Below are 20,271 nucleotides of genomic sequence, written 5' to 3'. Positions count from 1 at the left end.
AGATCTTCAGTCAGTAAGGAAAGACTATATTGCAGCAACGAACTGTACCTAGAGTCGAAGCAAGACTACAAAGGTTAAGTAAGTAACTACAAGTTAGAGGTAAAGGTAACGAAGTACTCACTCTTCAGTCAGTAAGGAAAGACTGAAGAGGGAGGACACAATCTGAAGTCCTTATATACTACAGAGAAGTGTCCATGACTAATCGAAGAGTGGTTAGTCACATGTACCATAGTGCGATGAATAATACGATGGTGAAAGAATTGCGACGTATCGCACCATAGGATGAGTAAGAGATGAGTAAGGCATAGACCTGTCTAGACCGTTCTGGAGTAGTACGGATTGTCCTAGACAGTACCAGAAGAGTCCGGAAGCATAGCTATAGTACATGAGCAGAGAGTCCCAAATATGGTAACATACTACATAAGCGACTACAGCTAAGCACTAGGAGACGCATAGCCTCGTGTAGTCCGGACCGGATAAGTCCAAGTTCAACAGATCCCATGTTACACAGGGTGCGGAATGTCTAAGTAATATGTGGGGAACTGTCACAGCCAACGCGCTGTGCCACCAGATAAACAAAGACAAAGCTTACTGGTGAAGGGGTTGGTGCTGGGAGCGAAGCAACCACAAGTGACACAGCAAGATATGATGCAAAGATGTGAATTCCCTAGACTAGAAGGGGCAGTAGAAGGTAGGGCTGCTAGCTACCTACAGAGGAGATGGGGAATCGACGAGAAGATCAAGTCTGAGGTTCCCTGCCTCAGACTCCCTACTATTTATACAAATGCAATGGTGCACAGACCAGGTACCTATTTGTCCCTGCTTGGTCAGAGTCTGCTGACTCATGTCCTGCCTCCTGACCTGTCACATGATGTCCTCATGACTGATACCTGAGTCATGCTAAGTCCGGGCTCCTTCCGATGAGTAAGCACCCCTGCTGACGCGTGAGTCACCTGCCAGTGAGTGAGGATGGGCGCTCCCGGACCCCACAAGGTCCTGGGTTCGATCCTGGCTCCTCCACTTTCCGATACGAGTTGCTCGTGGTAAAGGTGGGCCTCTGTCCTGGTTCACATGACCCCTAGGTCACGTGGCATGAGAAAACTGTGATAGGAACATGGTCGGAATGTGAGCGGAAGGCAGTTAATACCACGACATCCTCTAAACCTGCGGAATGTAGTGGGAACAAGCTGGGAATGTGGCGGTAATGTGCTCATCCTCTCTGTGTTCCCCAACCTCCATAATCTGGCGCTTCACGCGGTGATGCTTCATTGCGGTTGGTGTCTCGCGCACTTGGGGAAGTACGAGGAAATGGAAGCCCTTAGGGCCTGTTCGGCAAAGAGTTGGAGTTAGAGTTACCGGCATTTCATGCCCAAATATAGTAATAATATCTCGGTTTTCAATCTCGAGAAAACTCAAGTTACTCGGGCGAGTGCATGCGTTCGGATGCCTCCCACTAACTCCGGGCGGTTGTTATCAGCTCAGGTCATAAATTATCTCGCTTGATTCTCTCTCTATAGAGTATTGGGATGGCTACCATGACCGGCGTAGATTGTGATCAGACATCCGAGACCATCCTACTTGAGGGATTAGGGCAGGCTACTACCAAGGCCCGCCCAGTCAAAACAATGACAGTTACTGCTATAATAGCCTGTCTTCGGCGCTCTATTTGAGCCTGATGGATAGCTTGGTGAATTTAGACAGCTGCTCTTGTGTGGACCATGGTGAAGCAGGGATGAAGCAGAGCCCATCTGATAAGCCATAGCTATTGGTATACTAGATACATGTAAGGTTGGCCCAACGAAGATTCGACCCCATCACGTGATTATCACATGAGCTTGCGAGGTCCCTCGCTGCTTTCCCCTCCCTCTGCATTGAGGAAAAAACTTGGATAGGCGGCATGTATGGTACCACAGAGCCTATAGCTCAATTTTATACGAGCCGATACCCCGAAATCGCAGTGGAGGGGCGGGACACGGACAGTGTGACAGGCGTGACGGGAGGTGTCGAATCTTCGTTGGGCCAACCTTACGAGTTCAGGGCGCTTGTCTCCTCCGGACTTCACGGGTACTCCGCCCCTGTAACTCTAACTCGCGCAGAAATCCTCGGAAATGCCGCCACGTGACAAAATGCCGGTGACTCGTAACTCCAACTCTTTGCCGAACAGGCCCTTAGGCATCTTAGGGAGGCTATGGGCATTCGAATGAAGCGATTAGGAAGCCCGCACCGGGTTTTACGGCACACAATGGGCTCGCCAACGGAGTATGACTCCCGCCGCAATAGTATTTGAACAATAAGGAGATCACTGATCGTATAATCATATTGTCCATTTAAACATCGTCCAGCGAATTTCAACTCATGTCTCAAACCCTGAAGGAGACGCGCGACGCGAGCTCTCCCTCCGGTTACTTGCAGTTGTTGACAACGCCGTTCGCTGCGTTCACCGAGTTGGTGAACTCGGTCAGCGCCATGTCCAGCAACGCGGAGGTGCTGTTGTCCGTGCTACGGTCCAAGATAATCATTGTTAGTCACTTCACTTCGTACGGTACGAAGCAGGGACCCACGAGGAAAGATCGCCCAACGCGCCCTGAATGACGGTGAGATTGCCTCCAACTTGGTCCCGCAAGTCCGGGTCAGCGACCTCGCCATTGATGAGCGCAATGACAATCTGCTTGATGGCAGCACCCGCGCCCTGGGTGCCCGACTGCAAAGCCATGACGTCGGCATCGACCGTGTTGTTCCTGTTGTCAATTGAGTATCAGTCTTCAGCTCCTGACAAGGGTGGACGTGACTGCATACGCGGCAACAAGGTTCGTGTTGTTCCCAAGAGTGTTGACAACGCCGGAGAGTGTGGCGACGTGGAAGATGATCTCGGCACGGTCGATGTTGCACTCGAGGTTGCCTAGCTGGCGACGGGCGGGTGCTGCAGAGCACAAACGAATATGAGACACTGCTGTGGTATGCAAGGATGAATGCTGCGTTCACCTGCATGGGCAAGTCCAGAGGCAACGAGAGAAACATAGGTCAAGAACGTAGCGGTGGCGAAGAAGCGGGCCATTGCGACAGATAAGAACTGTGAAGAGTAGCAAGTGAAGGTGAAGAAGCACTGGAATTAAAGTAGGCTTTTCGACGCCGGGTCGATGGTATGTAGAACTTGAAAGTGGGGTGAGGATGGTCTTCCTGCCAACTGGCCCAAGGGATTATATACTCCCCTTCATGATCTGTGAGTGCTGCGAAATCTGGCATGCCAATCCACTACACGAGCGTGGTATCTTGCCACAAGCACCGTGTGTTGCGCTGAACTTCAATCCTGTCCTGCGACCAGTTCCTTTCGTGGCAGCGCAGAACGGTTGCAGCTGATGGGCGCGTCACATTGGTGTCGGTCCGTACCGCCATCAAGCGCTGCAAGGTCACTGCGGCCCGCGCAAAGGACTGCGCCTCATACGCGGAGGTTCGCGCAGCGACACTTTCGAATTGGATGATCATCCAAAGCGCATCTTTTGACAGACAAGACGGAAGACACCGCGACGTACAGCATGACCTGAATCGCCACCTGCTCAGTACCTCCCGTGGAACTCAAAACACAAAAGCGGAACTCAAGACGAGCATGATCCATGAGTTCGGATGTGCAATTGCATGCGTGACATTCTGCAACTCGTGACACTCTCGAGTAGAAAGAGATCGCTAGCAACGTGTGGTAATCAGCGGTCGACCATCGTTGACAGGATACTCCGAAACACAGCCGGAATGTCTGCCGTGTTGGAAACCCGATAACCTCGTCCAGGCAGGTTCTTCGGTATCCTGGAGGATAGTGATACGGCTTGAGCGCAATTCATTTCCATATTGAGAGAGGCCTCACCATGCAGCTTCGGCACCTTCGCCAATGCAGATCAGCGCCGTATGTACTTTGGGATTGCGATTCATGACGCGCTGAATTTCCTCGGCGGTAATGTTGTATCGGGCGAAATTAGCGTCTGTCAGAGCGATGACGAAGTATTCATCTGTGGTGATATCTTCAGCTTCCGAGACGATCAGCTTCTAGAGTGGAAGCCAGACATACCTCCATCAAACTTGGCGACTTCCGCGACTGCTTTGTCGATCGCTTCCACTAAGGCAGTGTGAGCGTCCAATTGGGCGCCGCAATTTAGACGACATACGTGTGTAGTCTCCGGCAAAGGTATACTGGGTGATCATTTCCATCTTGTCTACGACTTTCCACCTATCCCTCAATTCTAGCGGCTTGTCCGCCTCGACCAAGGGCATCTCGGCGGAATCACCGGACTAAGGAGAATAGTCAGCATATGATACAGCATCCTGGACTTCGCCTTACGTGGCCGTAAATCTAAAGAATTAAGCGTTAGCTGAGGGGGTAATGTAGATGTCAATCGTTGACTGACATCCCACACGTATTTCTCCTTTCGCGTGAGCCTATCAAAGGTCTCCATCAACATCACGGCTGCAAAAAGTCAGTTACATACTACGTTTGACATCCGACGAATTTCAATGTACCTGTTTCCATGCTGCGTTTGAGACGACCATCGGCTTGGAAGCGGTACCTGTCCCGTACAATCAGCACTCTTCCTTGCTGGCCCAGCAGTTTCCTCACATAGACGCGCTAACATCGAATAAGAAGCGGATCCGCTTCGGCCTGAGGAATATCAATATCAATAGAGGAATTGCAAACAGCAGTGTTGTGACTTACTTCAACTGCGGGCGACCTAATTCGGGCTTCGCCATACCGCGCCGCTTGTACACAGTCGCTTCGCCTGTTAAGCCTTCGGTCAGACGACTGTCGTCGAGCTCCCCGTCCGTCTGCCGCTTCACCCAAACGCGTTCCTCTTCACGCGCAGCGAGATCTACGTCGACGCCAGCAGTCAGCGAAACAGCAATTGCGTATAGCACAAGAACTAACTTTCAAGTAGGTCATGCAACTGGGTGATGTGACCTTCGACGGCAGCGAGTAAAGAGCCGTAGAGTTTTGCCTCCCCAGAGCTCATGTTGAGCTCCTCAAGGCGTCTCGCTAGCTCTTGACGAGCCATTTCACGCGCTTGCTCCTTGACATGATCGGGAACGTCGTTCTTGAGAGCATCGGAGACCTGAGGCTCAGTTAGTTCTACATCTCCGCAGTTCGCTATCTCCAACCCTTGCCTGGTTTATATCGTGGCCTTTGAATAGGCGCATATATCCTCCTCGACCCCCCAGACCTGCCGTGTCGCGCCCACCAGTCTATGTTGTATCAGCAACAGCGAGTACTTGATGTCAAGCAATGACTAACTCCTCCGGCCCAGGTGTTACCACCGGTGTGCGCTTCATTATCAGGGTCTTCTTTGCCGAACTTTGGCTCCTTAAGGCTAGTATCGCCCTTCGGCTCAAACTTCAAGTCAAGGACCTTCTTCTCGGTCACCTCCCTCGCCGCGTTGATACCGAGCTTCTTGACTACCAGCCTGCGAAGATGAACTCAGGAGCAGTACCGGTGTAAATCAAGCACAATCCGTACCCGTTGTGATCCAAGATGTCCGCAAGCTTGGAGATTGTCTCCGGCTTGTAGATGTCGAAGTCGAAAACGTTACGCAATGCCGCCTCTAGTGAATCGTTCGGGTATGCTTGCATATGGCGGACGAGGTTCAGCAGCTCTGCTGTCAGCGTTAGCATTCTTCTTGCTCTCATACAGCGCACACAGGAGCACTTGCCTCGGAGCGAATACGGGTATGTCACGGTACCAGCGTCATAAGCGCGCCGAAGGTCCTGGAACGCAGCCACCAGCCGAAGGATCATGTCCTCACTGATCTGAGGCGCTAGCTGGGAGAGGAGCTTCCTCTCGCTCGCCATATCCGGGTTGGTGACTGCGTGGCAGCAGAAGTTGTCGCCGAGCACTTGCAAGAAATGGTTCCCAAGGAAAGCTAGTAAATTGGGTCAAGATGGTAATTCATACGATCGACAATGACTGCGGTGACGTACGATATCCCGGACGATTCGCGAGGAGAATGAGGCGGAAGTTGGGGTGAACCACAATGTCTCCGTCGCGCTCCTTGATGTGCCGTACACGTCGGCCGTCGGCGAGCGTAAGCTGACCATGGCCCGCGAGACTCCTGAAGATGGCTACGACGTGCTCTGCAGCCTTGTCCGCTTCGTCTATCACAATGACTCTACCAAGGCTGATTGCGCGGAGGAGTGGCGAGTCGGTGTACCGAATGACGCCGTTCTCCAGTACGGTTTGGAACATTAGCTGATTGACTGTGGTATCTCTATGAAGCTGAATATACTCTCTAGGGCGGCCCAGGAGCTTATTACGCCATCAGCATTACAGAGACTGAGTCAATAGCTGAGAACACTACCTGACACAGGCTGCAAGAAGTGCAACGTCAGCGCGTGAGCACTAATATGATGTAGCAGGGAATACTTACCGGTCGATGATCTTGTTCTTGCCAACTCCCTAATGCACACATCACTACGCGACTCAGAACTGTCAACCTACCGTACTTACCTGATTACCTAGCAAAACCAAATGCTCGCCTAACACCTCTAGGTCTATCGCTAGATCACGCATCAAGCCAGTCTGCAGGCTATTGTCGTAGAAATGATCCATATACGGGATATGCGACACGCCTTCGGGATCCTGTTTGCGGTCGAAGAAGGGAATGAATGTGGCGGCGGCATCCTTGCCCTGCGGACCGCTGGCAGGTGGGAACCACACGCCGCCGTCGCGTACTTCGGGTGGAGGATTGAACTGCGAGACACACGCGTAAACACGCACAAATGATCAGCGTCTGTCTTCGAGCCCGAGAAGACCGGCTGCGGATCCTTCCGCAACGCGCAAAGGGAAAGTCGATGGAGCAGGGAACATGGGAAAACATGGCGGAACTGCGAAAATAACCGAGACATGAACTCACCGCTGGAGTCCGCTTCCTGATCCCGGTCTCCTCGAAGATGTTCCGCAGGTTCATCGCCTCCGTCGCGGGCAGGAACTCCGCAAGCACTGCGCGGCTGAGGAGCACATGCAGGTCCGTGCCCGTGCCCTCTGTCTCTCCACCACCCGCGCCATCGCCCGCTGCGGGGAACTGTGCGACGCGCCGTGCGATGCGCAGGAGCGCGCGCGTGCCGAGCTTCCGATTCTTCTGTACCGCGTCCGACGTCATGCTGGTCCTATACCTATCTGCGAACGCAAGGAGCGTGTCGACGACGCGAGACGGACAGCCTGTCTGGAGGAGAATGTGTGCCTCTTCAGCATGCGACATGGGCTGCGCGGGGACGGCGAAGAACATGTTCGCGTGCTCGTCTCCGAGCCAGTCCTTCAAAGGCAGCGACTTGGACGCGGTGCTGATCACGCGGAAGGACGTGTGCGCTACGGACAGGTCCGGCGAAGGCGCCTGTATGTGCCCACTGCGGTCAGCACCGACCATTACGATGATATCCATAGTCTGGCGACTCACCTCCCCATCCAGAATACGCCGCACGATACGCTTCGTCTCCCACAACTCCACTTCCCGATCCTGCACCAGCCTCGCAAGCGAGCCTGCCGTCGACCCAATCACGTCCAGCCCCGCGAGATGCACCAGTCTGCCCATCCAAGCCCCCTCGATAAGCGGCGCCGGCTCCCACGTCGTCGCGCCCCCGTCTGCCTCGATCTTCCGCCGCATGACGAGCTCACGTCCGCCGAGCTCCTTGTACATGTGCACGTCCTCGAGCTCGTACCCGAGCACGGCCGCGAACGTGCGTACGAGCGTCGTCGTCGAGCACGACGCGGTAGACGGCAGCGCCGGGGGCGCGTACGAGATGTCGAAACCCAGCGCGTGTACTTGGAGGAGGGACGTGAGCAAGCCCATGAATCGCGTGCTGGGGACAAACGACAGGAACTCGGGGTTCGCGAAGGGGAAGGACAGGTACTCTTGCGGGCCTGCGGGGACGTCGACCTCTACTTTGTTGTTGAGCGACGGGTGATCAAACTGCACACGCGCGGTGCGGTCGTCGACACGGTCGATCCGTGCGAGACGGTAGCCAAGCAGGCCTGCGTCGTCCTCGGTCCCTGTCAGGTTCGGGCTGCCCAGCTCGCCGAGCCCTGCTGCCTCGAATTGCCGGGAGAGCATCGCCCACGCAACGAACGGGCTGTGGATCAGAGCAGGGTGAATGGAGAGCACGAAGCGGGCGAGTTGCTCCGGAGATAGCGTGTCTGGGGGAGGGAAGAGTGATAGCAGCGCTGTCACCTTGGCAAGGGCTGTCTGCGGAAAGGCAGGGAGAGAAGACCGCGCGATAGTGTCGAGGGAATGACGAGACTCGCTAGCGATCTGCGTTGACGCGATGATGTCCCGTGTCTTCTGATACAGTGGCAGGGTAAACACAGACTGGGCGACTGGTTCGCCCATCTGTGGGAGAGCGAGTAGTGCACCCATCGGGTCGACGAAGCGTGCTTGGAAGCGGCTTCGGAAGGGAGGATCGAGAGGGTAACCGGGATATGGGGGAACGGGCGCGGATATTGCAATGACGCGGAAGTTCTTGTGCGCCGGTATGAACGTACTATATTCCGTCTCAGCGGAGTCGAGGAGCGCGTGTCGGTGCGGGTGAACAATGTGCGTCCCATCGTCGAGGTTCCTGAGGATGACACATGAGCATGAGCAACCTATACGAAGCGGTAGTGAGACTTTACATCTCCCTGTTCTCCAAAAGGTTATTGAGAACCTGTGTTGAAATACACGCTGGTCATTATTGATTCGTGTCAGAACAGCGAAATCGCACTTACAGGCATGATGCCACGCTCAGCCTTCTCAATCCCTTCTAGTATAAGCACGCGGCCATTCTTCACAGCACGAACTGCAGCGCTGTCAACGTAGACCAAGTTCCCACCAGCGCGAATCTCTCTCCCTTGTTTCAACTCCGTCTCTCCAATGTCACGGTGAAGAGCAACAAACTCATATTCTGAGTTGATGAGACTGTAACATTCATAATAAGCATTCAATTTCAAATCAAGAGGAGCAAAGTCGAGAGCAAATGTGCTTCTCGTTCAAAGAGACCATGGGTAAGATGTGATGGAGATAGCGTCTCGGACTGAAAAAATGCACACCACACTCTCCTGTGGCATTGTCCCCGCGTAACACGAGAGGAGGCTTACCGGCAAAAGGTCAACGCCAGGCGGCGCGCATACGGACCAGGCTGCGAGAGCAAGAATATGTCCTGTCCAAGCAAGTACTTCTGTAGTAGGAAGTGTAGGTTATCGAGATTGAATGGGTCGGAGGGATCTAGTAGGACGTCTTCGCTATGGGGTAGACGGCTGGGGTCGGACGCCGCGAGGATGTCGTGTGATATATTTCCGAGCTTCAACACACCCAGTGACTGCGGCTGAGGTGCCAGGCCGTTTAGGACATGCTTTAGACGTCTGCTGGCCATATGTGTAAATGTCGGGGACGCTCTACGCCTGTCCCACTTGTGAGCAAGCGAGCAGCTTTGAAGGACAACATGAACGCACGATATCACAGCTATACGTCGCAATGGTTCGCCTGCACCTCCGACACTTCGCAGGCGGATTATCGCGAACGTCTTGATGGCGGCAGACAAGGAAGAGGCGGGTCATTGCATTGTGGGGTTGGAGGTGAATATCATGTTCCCCGCGTGAGGGTCGGGCTGAGTGAGGCCGGTTGAGACGTTGCCGGGTCCCCGCCCATCAAGCCAAGGCCTCGCCGGGCGCGGGGAAGGAGCACAGCCGTTCCACGTGGACCCCGAAGCTGGGCCACGGTGCCGCAGTGCCTTTCTTGGTTTCTGCCACAATCGAGGACCTCTTAATCCTCCTCTGCGGACCAGTGTCATTAGAGTACCGTCTGGCCGGCCGGCAGCTCGCTTTACCCTGAGCATCACATACCTCGATGACCCGACGACAGGGAGATGACGAGGAGGACGCCGAGGCACCCATGTCTCAACACTTTGGCTCGCCTGACGGTGCTCATAAGTCAGGTAGGTGCTGTGCGAGTCTGATTGACACGAGCAGGGACGAAGGAGCCTGTGCGACTACTGTGTATGATGGCGTGCATCTGTCGCGGGACTGTAATGTCACAACCTCCTGTTCGCATATCTCATGGCTGACTTTCCGATATCTCGCTAGAGTACCGTAGAACACTCTTCAAACTAGGAGCATCATTCAAACTAGGAGCATCATTCTTCTTGTTTGGGTTGATCAACAATGGTGCGTCTATCTCCGTCCTTCTCAAAGACTTCGCGACGACCCACCTCCTCCCAGTTCTCTATGTTATCATTCTCTCTGCCGCATTGGACCTTGTCCCCCCATCCACCCCCAAGGGTATAATTGCATTCTGCAACATCTTCCCAGCCCTCGTCGCAAAGCTTGGATGGCCGTACTTGCTCAAGGGACGGATACACTACGTACGCCGACTTATTGGATGCACTGCCATCAGCGTCGGGGGCATGTTGGTGGTTGCCCTCTTTGATACCCTGTACATGAGACTGCTGGGGATATGCTTTGCATCCTTTTCGTCTGGTGAGTACCCAAACTCATCTGTACCTGGCGAACTATGCCCCGTCATCTTGGGAAGCGTTCCACGTGCCTATTATTTATACCTTCTCTGATACATGTTGTCTTGAACGACGCATACGAATTGAACCTTGGTGTATGCTGACGGCGCGCATACGATGATCATGTGTTGACAGGTTGAACCTGCAGGTCTTGGCGAACTGACATTCTTGCAGCTCTCTACACGATACCACCCGCCAACAGTCGCGGGCCACAGTGTAGGGTAAGCACCCCGGCTGTCTCAACGCAGCAATTGGGATTGACATCTTTACATGCTGCAGCTATTTTGCATCAGGCACTGGAGGCGCCGGTCTTGTCGGTGCATTCCTTTGGTGGGAACTCCGTGGGCTAGGTGTGCGTCTCGGAGTCGGTCTTTCCTCAGTAAGGTCTTTGCGCCACATAAAACAGTGATTATCTTGATTTACCATTCATAGATTCTACCCTTCGTCATACCGATAGCGTACTTCTTTATCCTCCCCCGCCCAGACAGGTTCGCTCCAGAATTGGCCTACGACGACGAGGCGGACGGGGAGCCTTTGGCTGCATCCTACACGCGACTGCCTAACGAAGCTGACCAAGACGATTCCGTCGTTATGACGGAGTCGGAAGCTACTGTCACTGCACCCATCGCTTTGTCGATCGAAGACAAGTGGAGGCTTGCGAAGCCGATGTTAACGAAGTACATGCTGCCCTTGTGTACGTCGCAGATCCGTGCTTTTTGAGCGTGTCTATGCTGAACATCTTGCGCAGTCTGCGTCTACCTGGTTGGTCATGTGTGTCCCTTGCATTGCGATCGTACTGACGGTGTTTCAGTTTGAGTACACGATCAACCAGGGCATTGCTCCGACGCTCGTCTACCCTGTCCCTGGACCAGACAAACACTGGCTCATGAGCAAGATCATCAAGTCCATCCGCGACTACTACCCACTCTGGCAGGTACGCTACCCGTGTGACCCTCTTCGCAGTCACGGGCCCTCACCTCTCGCATGCAGCTCGTATACCAGACGTCGGTCTTCCTCTCTCGATCGTCCATCACGCTTGGCCTGCCCGCACTGCCGGGCAGGCTGCTGTCCGCCCCGGCGATCGTCCAGGGCTTCATCCTCACCACACTCGCGTTCGAGTCGGCAGTGGGCATTTTCGGCGACGAGCACGAAGGCGTGAGCTTCGCGTTGGTGTTCCTCCTCATCAGCGTCGAGGGCATCTGCGGCGGTCTCGCCTAGTCAGTTCTTTTCCCTTTCCTCACTCTCTCCTCTCCCGTTGTCCTGGTTCCCAGCTGACACCGAGTCGGACCCACAGTGTGAACGTCTTCTACCGCATAAACCAGGAGAAGCACGACGCCCCGGGCGCAGACGCGGAGCGAGCGAAGCAGGAGCGCGAGTTCAAGATCGGCTCGATCGGCCTGGCCGACTCGTCGGGCATCCTGATGGCGTCCCTGCTCGCGGTCCCGACGGAGATCGAGCTGTGCAGGGCGCAGGTGGCCCGCGGGAAGCTGTTCTGCGAGAGCCTCTGAGTCGAGCTAATGGGCTGTGCATTTGGCCGTTTTCGCGATAGGTGGCGTGAGTTTCTTGGGTGCAGTGAAGTTAGGCTATGGTGTACTGTATATACTTGGAAGCACAGGAGCCGATAATATGTCCGGTGTTGCGACCTCTTAACCTGTGAGAGCTTCACATCCTATGGAACCACTGATGCAGCGGCCGGAATCGCAGTGGTGTAATCACAGGCACGAGAGGGCTTGTTCGAAGGACCATCTCACATACAACCGCGCTTCTCGGAAAGTTGTATTATTGGCTTGGCCATCTGTCACCCCGACACATCAAGAACGTTCAGATCTGTCTTCAGGTAGGAACGTTGTGCCTCGCCCCTTGAATGGCCATGAGTCGGATATAAGAGACCTCATGAGGTCTACCGATCCTACAGACCAGCGTTACTCTTGACAACCTCTCGGTAGTTCCTAACACAATGACTACGTCCATTTCTGATATCGCTCCACCGGGACCTGGTGAGCCACATCATTTCGATCCTGCACATGCAGGCTGGAGCTAACTGTTGGGATACGTTATCAGACGTCGCTGCCCGCCCTCGTAGGAACGCCCTCGCCCCGCAGCCATCGCGAAGCTGACAATCTCTCTCTGGATAGCCGCATTAAAACGATGGCTTGCTGGTTATCACAGGGTTGCCTTCACGAATGGCAACGAATACCACATCTTCGTCAATGGCAGTCGTCCGATCTTCAGTACGGAGAATGACTCGAAGGTGGACCTTGACGTAGAGATCCCAATTGGCCCACTCATCCTGCAGGTATGTCCCTCGATCCGGGCCGAGCACATTCTCTTCACTCTGCTTGCTCCCAACGAGTCGCCTGTTGAATGCTGTCGCCTCGTCTAGCTCCGTGGGTATATCGACCACATCTGGAACGACGTCGACATCGAAGGCTATGTAAAGGTTCCGCTTCTGCCTCAGATCCCTCTCGGCGAGCTCAGAGGGAGACTCACAGACACCATCGAGACCCGGCCTAATGTCCCGGAAATCATAGAAGGCCTTCTGCGCCTCTCCGTTTCGAGGGATCGCTGGTTCACGCTTGGCTTCGACATCACGATATTTCGTGGTGCTGTTTACGAAGGTACACTGCCAGTGATCCCCCTCCCGGGAGCGGTGAGTGTATGCTGTCTGATGTCACTTGAACATCTCCCTCAAACCATCCTCGATCACCACCTCCCTAGACACGCTAGGCCATCCTTGGAATCGAGGAAAGGAGGAAGCTAGTGCTTCTATGTATACAAATTATCTCGTACTTCGAACGGACCTCAGTTTTTCTCAATAAGCACAATCTCGCTGAATAGCACCAAGGTCTCCTACCGTGTTTGTGAAAAGCCGAAACCCGACGAGCGAAGGATCGCATTCGTAACGAAAGCTGAACGTCTGTGACGGCTATGGTTCACTCGTCTTTCGCAACATACATTCGATCCCCCTTTCTACGCGTTGTGATCGCTGATGGTGCACATGACCCAAGTTCATTCGTGCAGGATGGATAGCATAGGGCGTCTCGGTCTGCAACTGCATACTCTCGCTCTGCGTCCGGGAAGACCAGTCGTAAGTACCGTTTCCGAGTCTCCTTCGTGTGGCTCCATTGCGGAAAATCCTCTTTGGATTTGACGAAGGTTCCCCAGTCCGGTTCGCTCGAAGGATCAAATTTTGAACACACAAAGTCGCCGTTAGTGAACGCCGATCGCACCCTCTCCATGATTGAGCTGTTGCCCCGGAGATAAAAGAATAACGAGTCTACGACGAAGAGCCTACTGGTGTTGTACCACCCTGTGACGCCTCGCTATCGGTAGCATTAGGCGAAACTTCAGCTCGCATATACCGTACTCCGGTATCCTGCTCAATCACGTCGATGCCCAAGCGCAGCGGTGGGGTATGATCGTACATTCGCTCCAGGTTCATGCGCACCACCACGTCCTTGCCCTCCCTGGTCCGGAAACGCAGCTCCTGGAACTCAATTCGTCGGGCGTAGAGCATCCACGTCAACCAGTCCGACGGCCCAGGTCTACTGACTCCCCGTGCGACATCGATATAGGTGCCCATCATCGTAGCAGAGACCTGTACGGTCTGCCGCTCTGGAGTGTATTTGTACGCAATTCCGATGCAGTCGGCTGGGCCGCGCACGAGCAGGAGGGTACCGGCATGATGCTCGTCTACGGTTGTGCCTGCCAGGATACTGTAACCCTGGGAAGCGAGTGCGGGGTAAACCCAGCTCGCCAGCGCCAGAATCTGCTGCCCAGGAGGCGGTGCGGGTGGGGGAACGACAAAGGCCAAGTTTGTGTACACATGCGGCAGGGGCATGTACACGGTCTTGACTTGCAGCTTCGAGCGGCAACGCTCGAGGAACTCCGGGGAAAGCGCTATGATGCCATACTTGGGGCTGGAGAGCTCGGGCTGGCTGCTGGTAGTGATCGCTAGCTGCCCAGACGCGAGGATGGCCACATTGATTTGCGATGGGCGGGCGTAGCAGACTCGACCGAGTAGATGCCCACGGTGTTCGCAGGCGAGAAGGATGATGTACCAGTCTCCGCTTTGCGACTGTTGTTCGAGCGATTCCGACGGGAGTACGTCGCTGAGTTTGAACAAGGGGACATCCACACGGATGCCGTAGGGGGTTTCATAGTACACGGGCAAGGTGAAGTCGGGGAGGCCAATGCGATGGAGGAAGATATCATACGGGATATCTTGAATGAACCCCTTTGACCACCCGAAAACGTCCGGGGAGTGAGCGAGAAGAGAGCTGGCTACATGGGGTTCCGGCTCGCGCCAGCACCGTTGAACCCTGCCCTGGGATGACGGAGAGTCGTCAACGAGGGGTAAGAGCGGTTCCAGATTGATCTTCCCCCACACAAAGAGGCTTTGATCTGGATGTTGCTTCAGGATCTCCTGCTGTAGACGTATGAACGCGCGTCCTCCTTCACCGTACAAAGTGGGAATGTTGATGTCGAAGATACCGAGCAGCGAGTACGCGCGGTCTTCCAGTACGGTCGTCTGCCGTTTGGCCGCCCAGGACATGCGCCTGGCGACGCTGACGGTGGCGAGTGCCTTCTGCTTGCGCAGGATGGTGCGCTCAACGCCGGTGACGTCCTCGATCACGGCAGCGAGAGTGGATTTCGAACCGAGGGCGCGCCAATCTGCCGACAGGAACAAGACAACCTGTGGCGCGATGAGTTCCTGGAGCGTCCAGCCGCGCGTGAACCATTTGCTCTTGCGGAAATCCGCGAATTCAAAAACGAAGCTGTCCTTCATCCCAACGTCCGCGAGGAAGGCGTAGCAGACCGCAGCCTCTCTGTACCAAGAGTACATCGAGCTGATCGCTCGTGAGCACTCGGGGATGTTCATCTTATCGATGCAGCACGAATCGATCCAGATGTACCGGTAGCCCTGCTCCCGCGCTACTTGACACGCACGTCGTACCTTCTCGGAGATCATGTTGCCGTGAAGATACGTACGGCGCGAACGGATGTCGACAGCAGCTCCGTGGGTAACGACGACCCAGCCCGCCAGCCATCTAGCCAAGTATTCTAGCGTCTCCTCACGCGCTATGTGGCGAAACGGCAGAGAGTCGATCAACTGTCGGCGGTGCACGACATCGCGGCCGACGGAGAGTAGGAAGGATATTGCGAGGAGAATGCGCCACCAGAGAGCGGCCCATATCCAAAGAAGGATCGGCCTTGTGCCGATGACAGGGAGGAAGGATTGCTGAAGTCGGAGTAGGTCTTGGTATGTCTGCTCGCCCTCTCGGTCCCACACATGGGACAGGATTGCGTATGACGCTGTCCTAGGATCACCGACCCAGACGAACAGGCCTGTGTCTGTGTCGAGCAACCTCATCGCGTTGATGTCTGGTAATTGAGAACGTGATAAGCCATAAGTCGGCGACGCTGGACACGAGTGGCTACCTTGTAAGGGACTGACTGTCAATGAATTGATAATGCACAGACGGAGGGATGGTGTGGAGATTAAGCTTCTCCCCGTCTACTTAAAACATGGCAAGACACGCGCCGCGCCTCGAGCGTAAGAACGCTATGTTGAGAATGATGCCATACAATGGATCGCAAGGTGCTTATGTAAGGCACTAAGGTACGCCCTGCCCGTTGATTGCATCATTGCCCTTCTCCTGTGTCGATACAAATCAAAGAACTCAACCACTTCCAGCATCGTTCATATGTATGTATCCGGGTAAGTGCATGCACTGGGCCGAAGTCCCACCCAAGTCCGAGGTGGCATCCCGGACCGGACCGCGCTAACGATCGGATAAATGAAATCCGCTACTAGCGGACGTCGACAGGAAGGGCTGCAACCGGTGCTGGATCGGTGCATGAGCCTCGGGGATGAGGTGTGTCAGGAAAAGTCGCTGCCCTAGTTAAGGGGGTAATGTGAATACGCCAGGCCGTCAAAGTGGCAGATGATGAGCAGTTGTCTTAAGGACAGTCCTGAGGCCTGAGCGCTGAGCCACGATACCTTTGGGGCTGAGGCCATGTTTTTCGGATGTGTGGGAAACATATTGCTCCCAGCCAGGGCATCTGACTACGGTTCAATTGATGACCGATGAGCTGGTAGGATGACACTCATCGGGGGAGTTACTACAGTAGTACGATACACACCAACTACCTGCGACGAAGCATCTTCAGAGCCAGCTCCTCCTCTGCCTCCAACGCTGATTGCGCATGAGCCGCTGTCGTTCGTGACTTCTTCGCAGGGGGTCGCTCCGATTCACTCTCGTCGTCTGGAGCCAACGGGAGGTCAAACTCAGGAGAGACGTATCCGTCGTCTTCCGAGAAGTCCACTACCACCGGTCCAGCAGCATATTCGCCATCGTCCTCATCGTGGGCACCCTCACCCTGGAAGTAGGATGTTAGAGCCGCAATATCTTGTGACTGGACGGGAACGGATGCATACCTCGCGCTCGCGCTCCTTGCGTTTCCGCTTCTTCTCCCTCTTCTTTTCCTTCGCCTCTGCTTTGTCCGCAACATCCGCTTCCTTCAGTTTCCCGCGCTCGCTCTCCGCGAACCGTCGCCCGGCTTCCATGACCTCATCCGCATCCTTAAACACCTCTTGCGTATCCTTCAACTCATACATTTCGTGCGCTTGACCCGAATCGTCGAAAACGAGTTTGTGTCCCCTCGGGCCCTTCTTAGCGAGCGCCTTTTTGGAGAGCGCCGTCTTCTGCTGCCTCTTCGACTTGTACTCAGACTCGCGCAAGGCATCGTCTTCAAGCTCGTGGTCCGCCCGCTTGAGTGTGATGAAGTCGTCGTCCGAGTCACTGCCAGCACCGTCGGCACTGTGGTCTACTAGCTTATTGTAGTGCTCGGAGAGGATGTTCTGGTTCTTGCGCTCGAACAGTCGATCGTATTTGGTTCGCACACGATTTGGCTGAGATCACGGTCAGTCACTGGGACCGTCCCACTGCGTGTATAGGACGCACCTTCTGCTCGCCAGTACTCGTGGACGCGACAACAGGGGAGCTATCCTCTTCCTCTTCATCGGAAGTTTCATCTCCCGAAGTCTCCGACCCGTCGTCATCGCTCCCCTCTTCATCGCTCTGAGGGCCTGCTGAAGACGGGCCAGCACCTGCGACTGCCCGAGACGCATTCTTCCTCTTCTTCGCCATCTCTCTGCTGAGGAACTTGATCTTCGGCATACCAGGGAGTCCAAGCGCCTCAGAGAAGCGCTCGACAGGTAGCTCGTTTAGCTTGAAGATCGATTTGTCCTTCTGCAGGTACACAGAACGCAGGTACGATACGAACGCCTGATGAACAGACACAACGATGTTGGTACTATGACCTGACGGCAAGTTATTCATGGCAAACGTACCCGCTGACCAAGATACTTGATCTCAGGATCTTGGAACGCGAGGTTCTGGAGAGAGTTGGCGATGCTCTGAGTCTTGCTCGCTTTGATCTTGATCTTTTGGACCTCGATGTTTTTCTTCTTCAGTGCCGCGAGCATGCCCTCCTCCTCGCTGGGCGCGAGCAGCAGCAAGCCCTTGCCCGCGCTCTCGTACCGTGCCGTCCGCCCCACGCGATGAATGTACGTGTCCGCGTCCTCGGGTGCGTCGACCTGCAGCACCCAGTCGACGGACGGAAAGTCAAGGCCGCGCGCGGCGATGTCGGTCGCGAACAGTACGGCGTGCTTCATGGACGTGAACCGCTTGAACGTCTCAAGGCGCGTCATCTGCTTCTGCTTCCCGTGCAGCTGCAGGAGTGGGACGCCCGGATGCATCTTGCAGAACGTCTCGAACACGAAGCGCACCTGCTTGCAGCTCGAGAGGAAGACTAGCGTCTTCGTCTGGAGGTGGCTTTTGATGAAGCTCCAGAGCACATCGAGCTTCTTGTCTAGCTCGCAGACAACGTAGTGCTGCTCAAGCGCTTTGGGCGTCGCGCCTTCCGTTAGAGTTTCTTCGATACCGACGGGGACAGGGTCTTTTAAACTGAGACGCGCGAGGTCGGCTACTGACTGCGTCTGAGTGGCAGAGAACAAGAGGGTTTGTCGGGACTTGGGAAGGTGCGAGAGCAGAGCAGCGAGGGTGCGCTGGAAGCCCATGTCCAGTATCCGATCCGCTTCGTCGAGAACTGATATCCGAGCACAAGTATTAGAACCGTGTAGGGATAGGCACATTTCTCGCGAGAATCGAGAACGCACCTAGTAACTGCAGATTGTCACATTCAAAACCTATCGTCTGGTCCATGTGCTGAAGGAGTCGCCCTGGGGTCGCGACAAGAATGTTCATGCGTGAAAGTCGTTCCCGCTCGTCCTTCAGATTTTTCCCTCCAATTATGAGTCCCGCAGAGAAGCTGTGATATCCGCCAATGGAACGTAGCACTTCGAATATTTGGGCGGCCTGTAGGGCGTTGGCAAGATGTGGACACACGGACAGGCCACTGACTTACCAGTTCCCTTGTGGGGGTGATGATCAGCGCGCCAAGCCCATCCTGTGGTCCCCACTTCCGACGATACAAAATCTCCAGCACCGGGATGAGGAACGCAAGCGTTTTCCCGCTGCCCGTACGAGCTGCACCGAGAACGTCCTTGCCCTTCAGGGAGGTGGGAATGCTTTTGGATTGGATGTCCGTCATGTCGACGAAGTGCGCACGCTTAAGTCCTGTTACATTGAATGAGGGACAGGCAGAAGACAGTGTCAAGGAAGGCGCACCTCGCTTGGTCAGGTCAGAGATGGGGAGGTCTGCGAAGGCCTTCAGGTCCGATGGTGGCTCCTATCACAAGTCAATCTGTGTTAATGAGTAACAGGACGCTTCCCGGTCGAAGACGACTCACAAAGTGTAGAGCTGCCTGCTCTAAGTCCGCAATAGCCTTCGCCTCGTTCGCCCGCCTGACCTTTTTTGTCTTCAGCTTTGCGTCTTGAGGTTTTTTTGCCTTCTTCATTTTCACAGGTTTGGAGGGCCCAGCCTTTTCCATTACGATCGCTTGATTCACGAAGACGGTAAAAACGAGTCGAAGAGGAGGGAGTCGAGCAGGTCGTGGAACGGTAGAAACACCGTGCCCTGCAAGCGCCCGCTGACATTGAGCACTTTTTCCTTGGCACGATGCACCGTCTTGACCAACTCCTGAGTTCTCCTCACCGCCGCGACTACTCCCCACCGCTGACCATATATCTGGCGAAGTAGTCATACTCTCCTATTTGGGAACATGACCCATAGTAAGGTAAGAGAATATTTGCTGCTCCGGTCTGTGCGACCAAGGTTCATGGCTGTTTACAGCGTACAGATGGCTAGCAATGGCTCATAGTGAGGGATTGGAGAGCAGGACGTTTGGGACGGTAGGTATAACGACCTCGACCGTAGGGCGGTTAGCCAACAATCAGCGCCAGCCTTCCATGCAATATTAAGTCCTTTAGGCTTCACGCTCCACGCACCTCCCATGGTCTTATATGCTCCATCACACCATCGGATCATATTGTTCGAGTTTATTGACCTCACCAGCACGTAAGACCAGCATACTGATAACCTGGCATCTGGACACGGTGGTCTAATGCAGCTTTGTGAGTTTTGTGCACGCGTTTCACTTGAGTTCGACGCCGATCTTCTCTTCCCAGAAGTCAGCGGCCGACAGCATAATTTACCACTTTTCCGTGTTTCAGGAGCGAGCGGACAGCCTTGAGACGCAGGACCCTTAGCTCTGGGTTGCAGTCTCTCTCGGAAGCTTACTCCTCAGTTCGAGAAATAACGGCAAGCCGGAGCACGTACCCAGCTTCGATC

General features: G+C 54.7%; 5 protein-coding genes across 5 annotated transcripts; 1 reads left to right on the top strand and 4 right to left on the bottom strand.

Moving 5' to 3' along the window:
• Positions 1–2,270: 2,270 nt before the first annotated feature.
• DICSQDRAFT_141038 (uncharacterized protein) lies at positions 2,271–3,315 on the bottom strand. Its single transcript, XM_007370495.1, has 4 exons — positions 2,983–3,315; positions 2,797–2,920; positions 2,562–2,738; positions 2,271–2,499 (listed from the first exon to the last, which is right to left on the bottom strand). Exons 1-4 carry the CDS (start codon positions 3,053–3,055, stop codon positions 2,403–2,405), a joined length of 471 nt encoding a protein of 156 aa, XP_007370557.1. The 5' UTR covers positions 3,056–3,315; the 3' UTR covers positions 2,271–2,402.
• Positions 3,316–3,591: 276 nt separating this feature from the next.
• DICSQDRAFT_183655 (uncharacterized protein) lies at positions 3,592–9,394 on the bottom strand. Its single transcript, XM_007370494.1, has 23 exons — positions 9,101–9,394; positions 8,732–8,921; positions 8,639–8,670; positions 7,428–8,583; positions 6,888–7,364; positions 6,482–6,724; positions 6,402–6,430; positions 6,333–6,342; positions 5,956–6,280; positions 5,688–5,897; positions 5,495–5,630; positions 5,273–5,441; positions 5,146–5,223; positions 4,910–5,093; positions 4,700–4,853; positions 4,604–4,645; positions 4,507–4,553; positions 4,395–4,453; positions 4,328–4,339; positions 4,155–4,278; positions 4,058–4,105; positions 3,857–3,998; positions 3,592–3,798 (listed from the first exon to the last, which is right to left on the bottom strand). Exons 1-23 carry the CDS (start codon positions 9,373–9,375, stop codon positions 3,699–3,701), a joined length of 4,242 nt encoding a protein of 1,413 aa, XP_007370556.1. The 5' UTR covers positions 9,376–9,394; the 3' UTR covers positions 3,592–3,698.
• A 454-nt stretch (positions 9,395–9,848) lies between these two features.
• On the top strand, positions 9,849–12,197 carry DICSQDRAFT_183654 (batten's disease protein Cln3; the record flags this gene model as incomplete). Its single annotated transcript, XM_007370493.1, has 10 exons — positions 9,849–9,936; positions 10,085–10,165; positions 10,220–10,477; positions 10,661–10,733; positions 10,792–10,891; positions 10,945–11,206; positions 11,261–11,274; positions 11,324–11,446; positions 11,503–11,729; positions 11,807–12,197. 10 exons carry the CDS (start codon positions 9,849–9,851, stop codon positions 12,018–12,020), a joined length of 1,440 nt encoding a protein of 479 aa, XP_007370555.1. The 3' UTR covers positions 12,021–12,197.
• Positions 12,198–14,890: 2,693 nt separating this feature from the next.
• On the bottom strand, positions 14,891–15,886 carry DICSQDRAFT_21556 (HET-domain-containing protein; the record flags this gene model as incomplete). The annotated part of the gene is made up of 2 exons (XM_007370492.1): positions 14,891–15,472; positions 15,740–15,886. Coding segments are annotated over 2 exons (729 nt in total), but the record flags the coding sequence as incomplete, so codon positions are not given.
• A 776-nt stretch (positions 15,887–16,662) lies between these two features.
• DICSQDRAFT_70942 (DEAD-domain-containing protein) lies at positions 16,663–19,471 on the bottom strand (the record flags this gene model as incomplete). The annotated part of the gene is made up of 8 exons (XM_007370491.1): positions 16,663–16,890; positions 16,955–17,428; positions 17,481–17,804; positions 17,870–18,627; positions 18,698–18,896; positions 18,946–19,157; positions 19,209–19,269; positions 19,331–19,471. 8 exons carry the CDS (start codon positions 19,469–19,471, stop codon positions 16,663–16,665), a joined length of 2,397 nt encoding a protein of 798 aa, XP_007370553.1.
• Between the last annotated feature and the right edge of the window lie 800 nt (positions 19,472–20,271).

Source organism: Dichomitus squalens, assembly GCF_000275845.1.
Source record: "Dichomitus squalens LYAD-421 SS1 unplaced genomic scaffold DICSQscaffold_69, whole genome shotgun sequence".
Classification (NCBI taxonomy): domain Eukaryota; kingdom Fungi; phylum Basidiomycota; class Agaricomycetes; order Polyporales; family Polyporaceae; genus Dichomitus; species Dichomitus squalens.
Note: the sequence above shows the minus strand (reverse complement) of the source record. Positions and strands in the feature narration are given on the sequence as shown.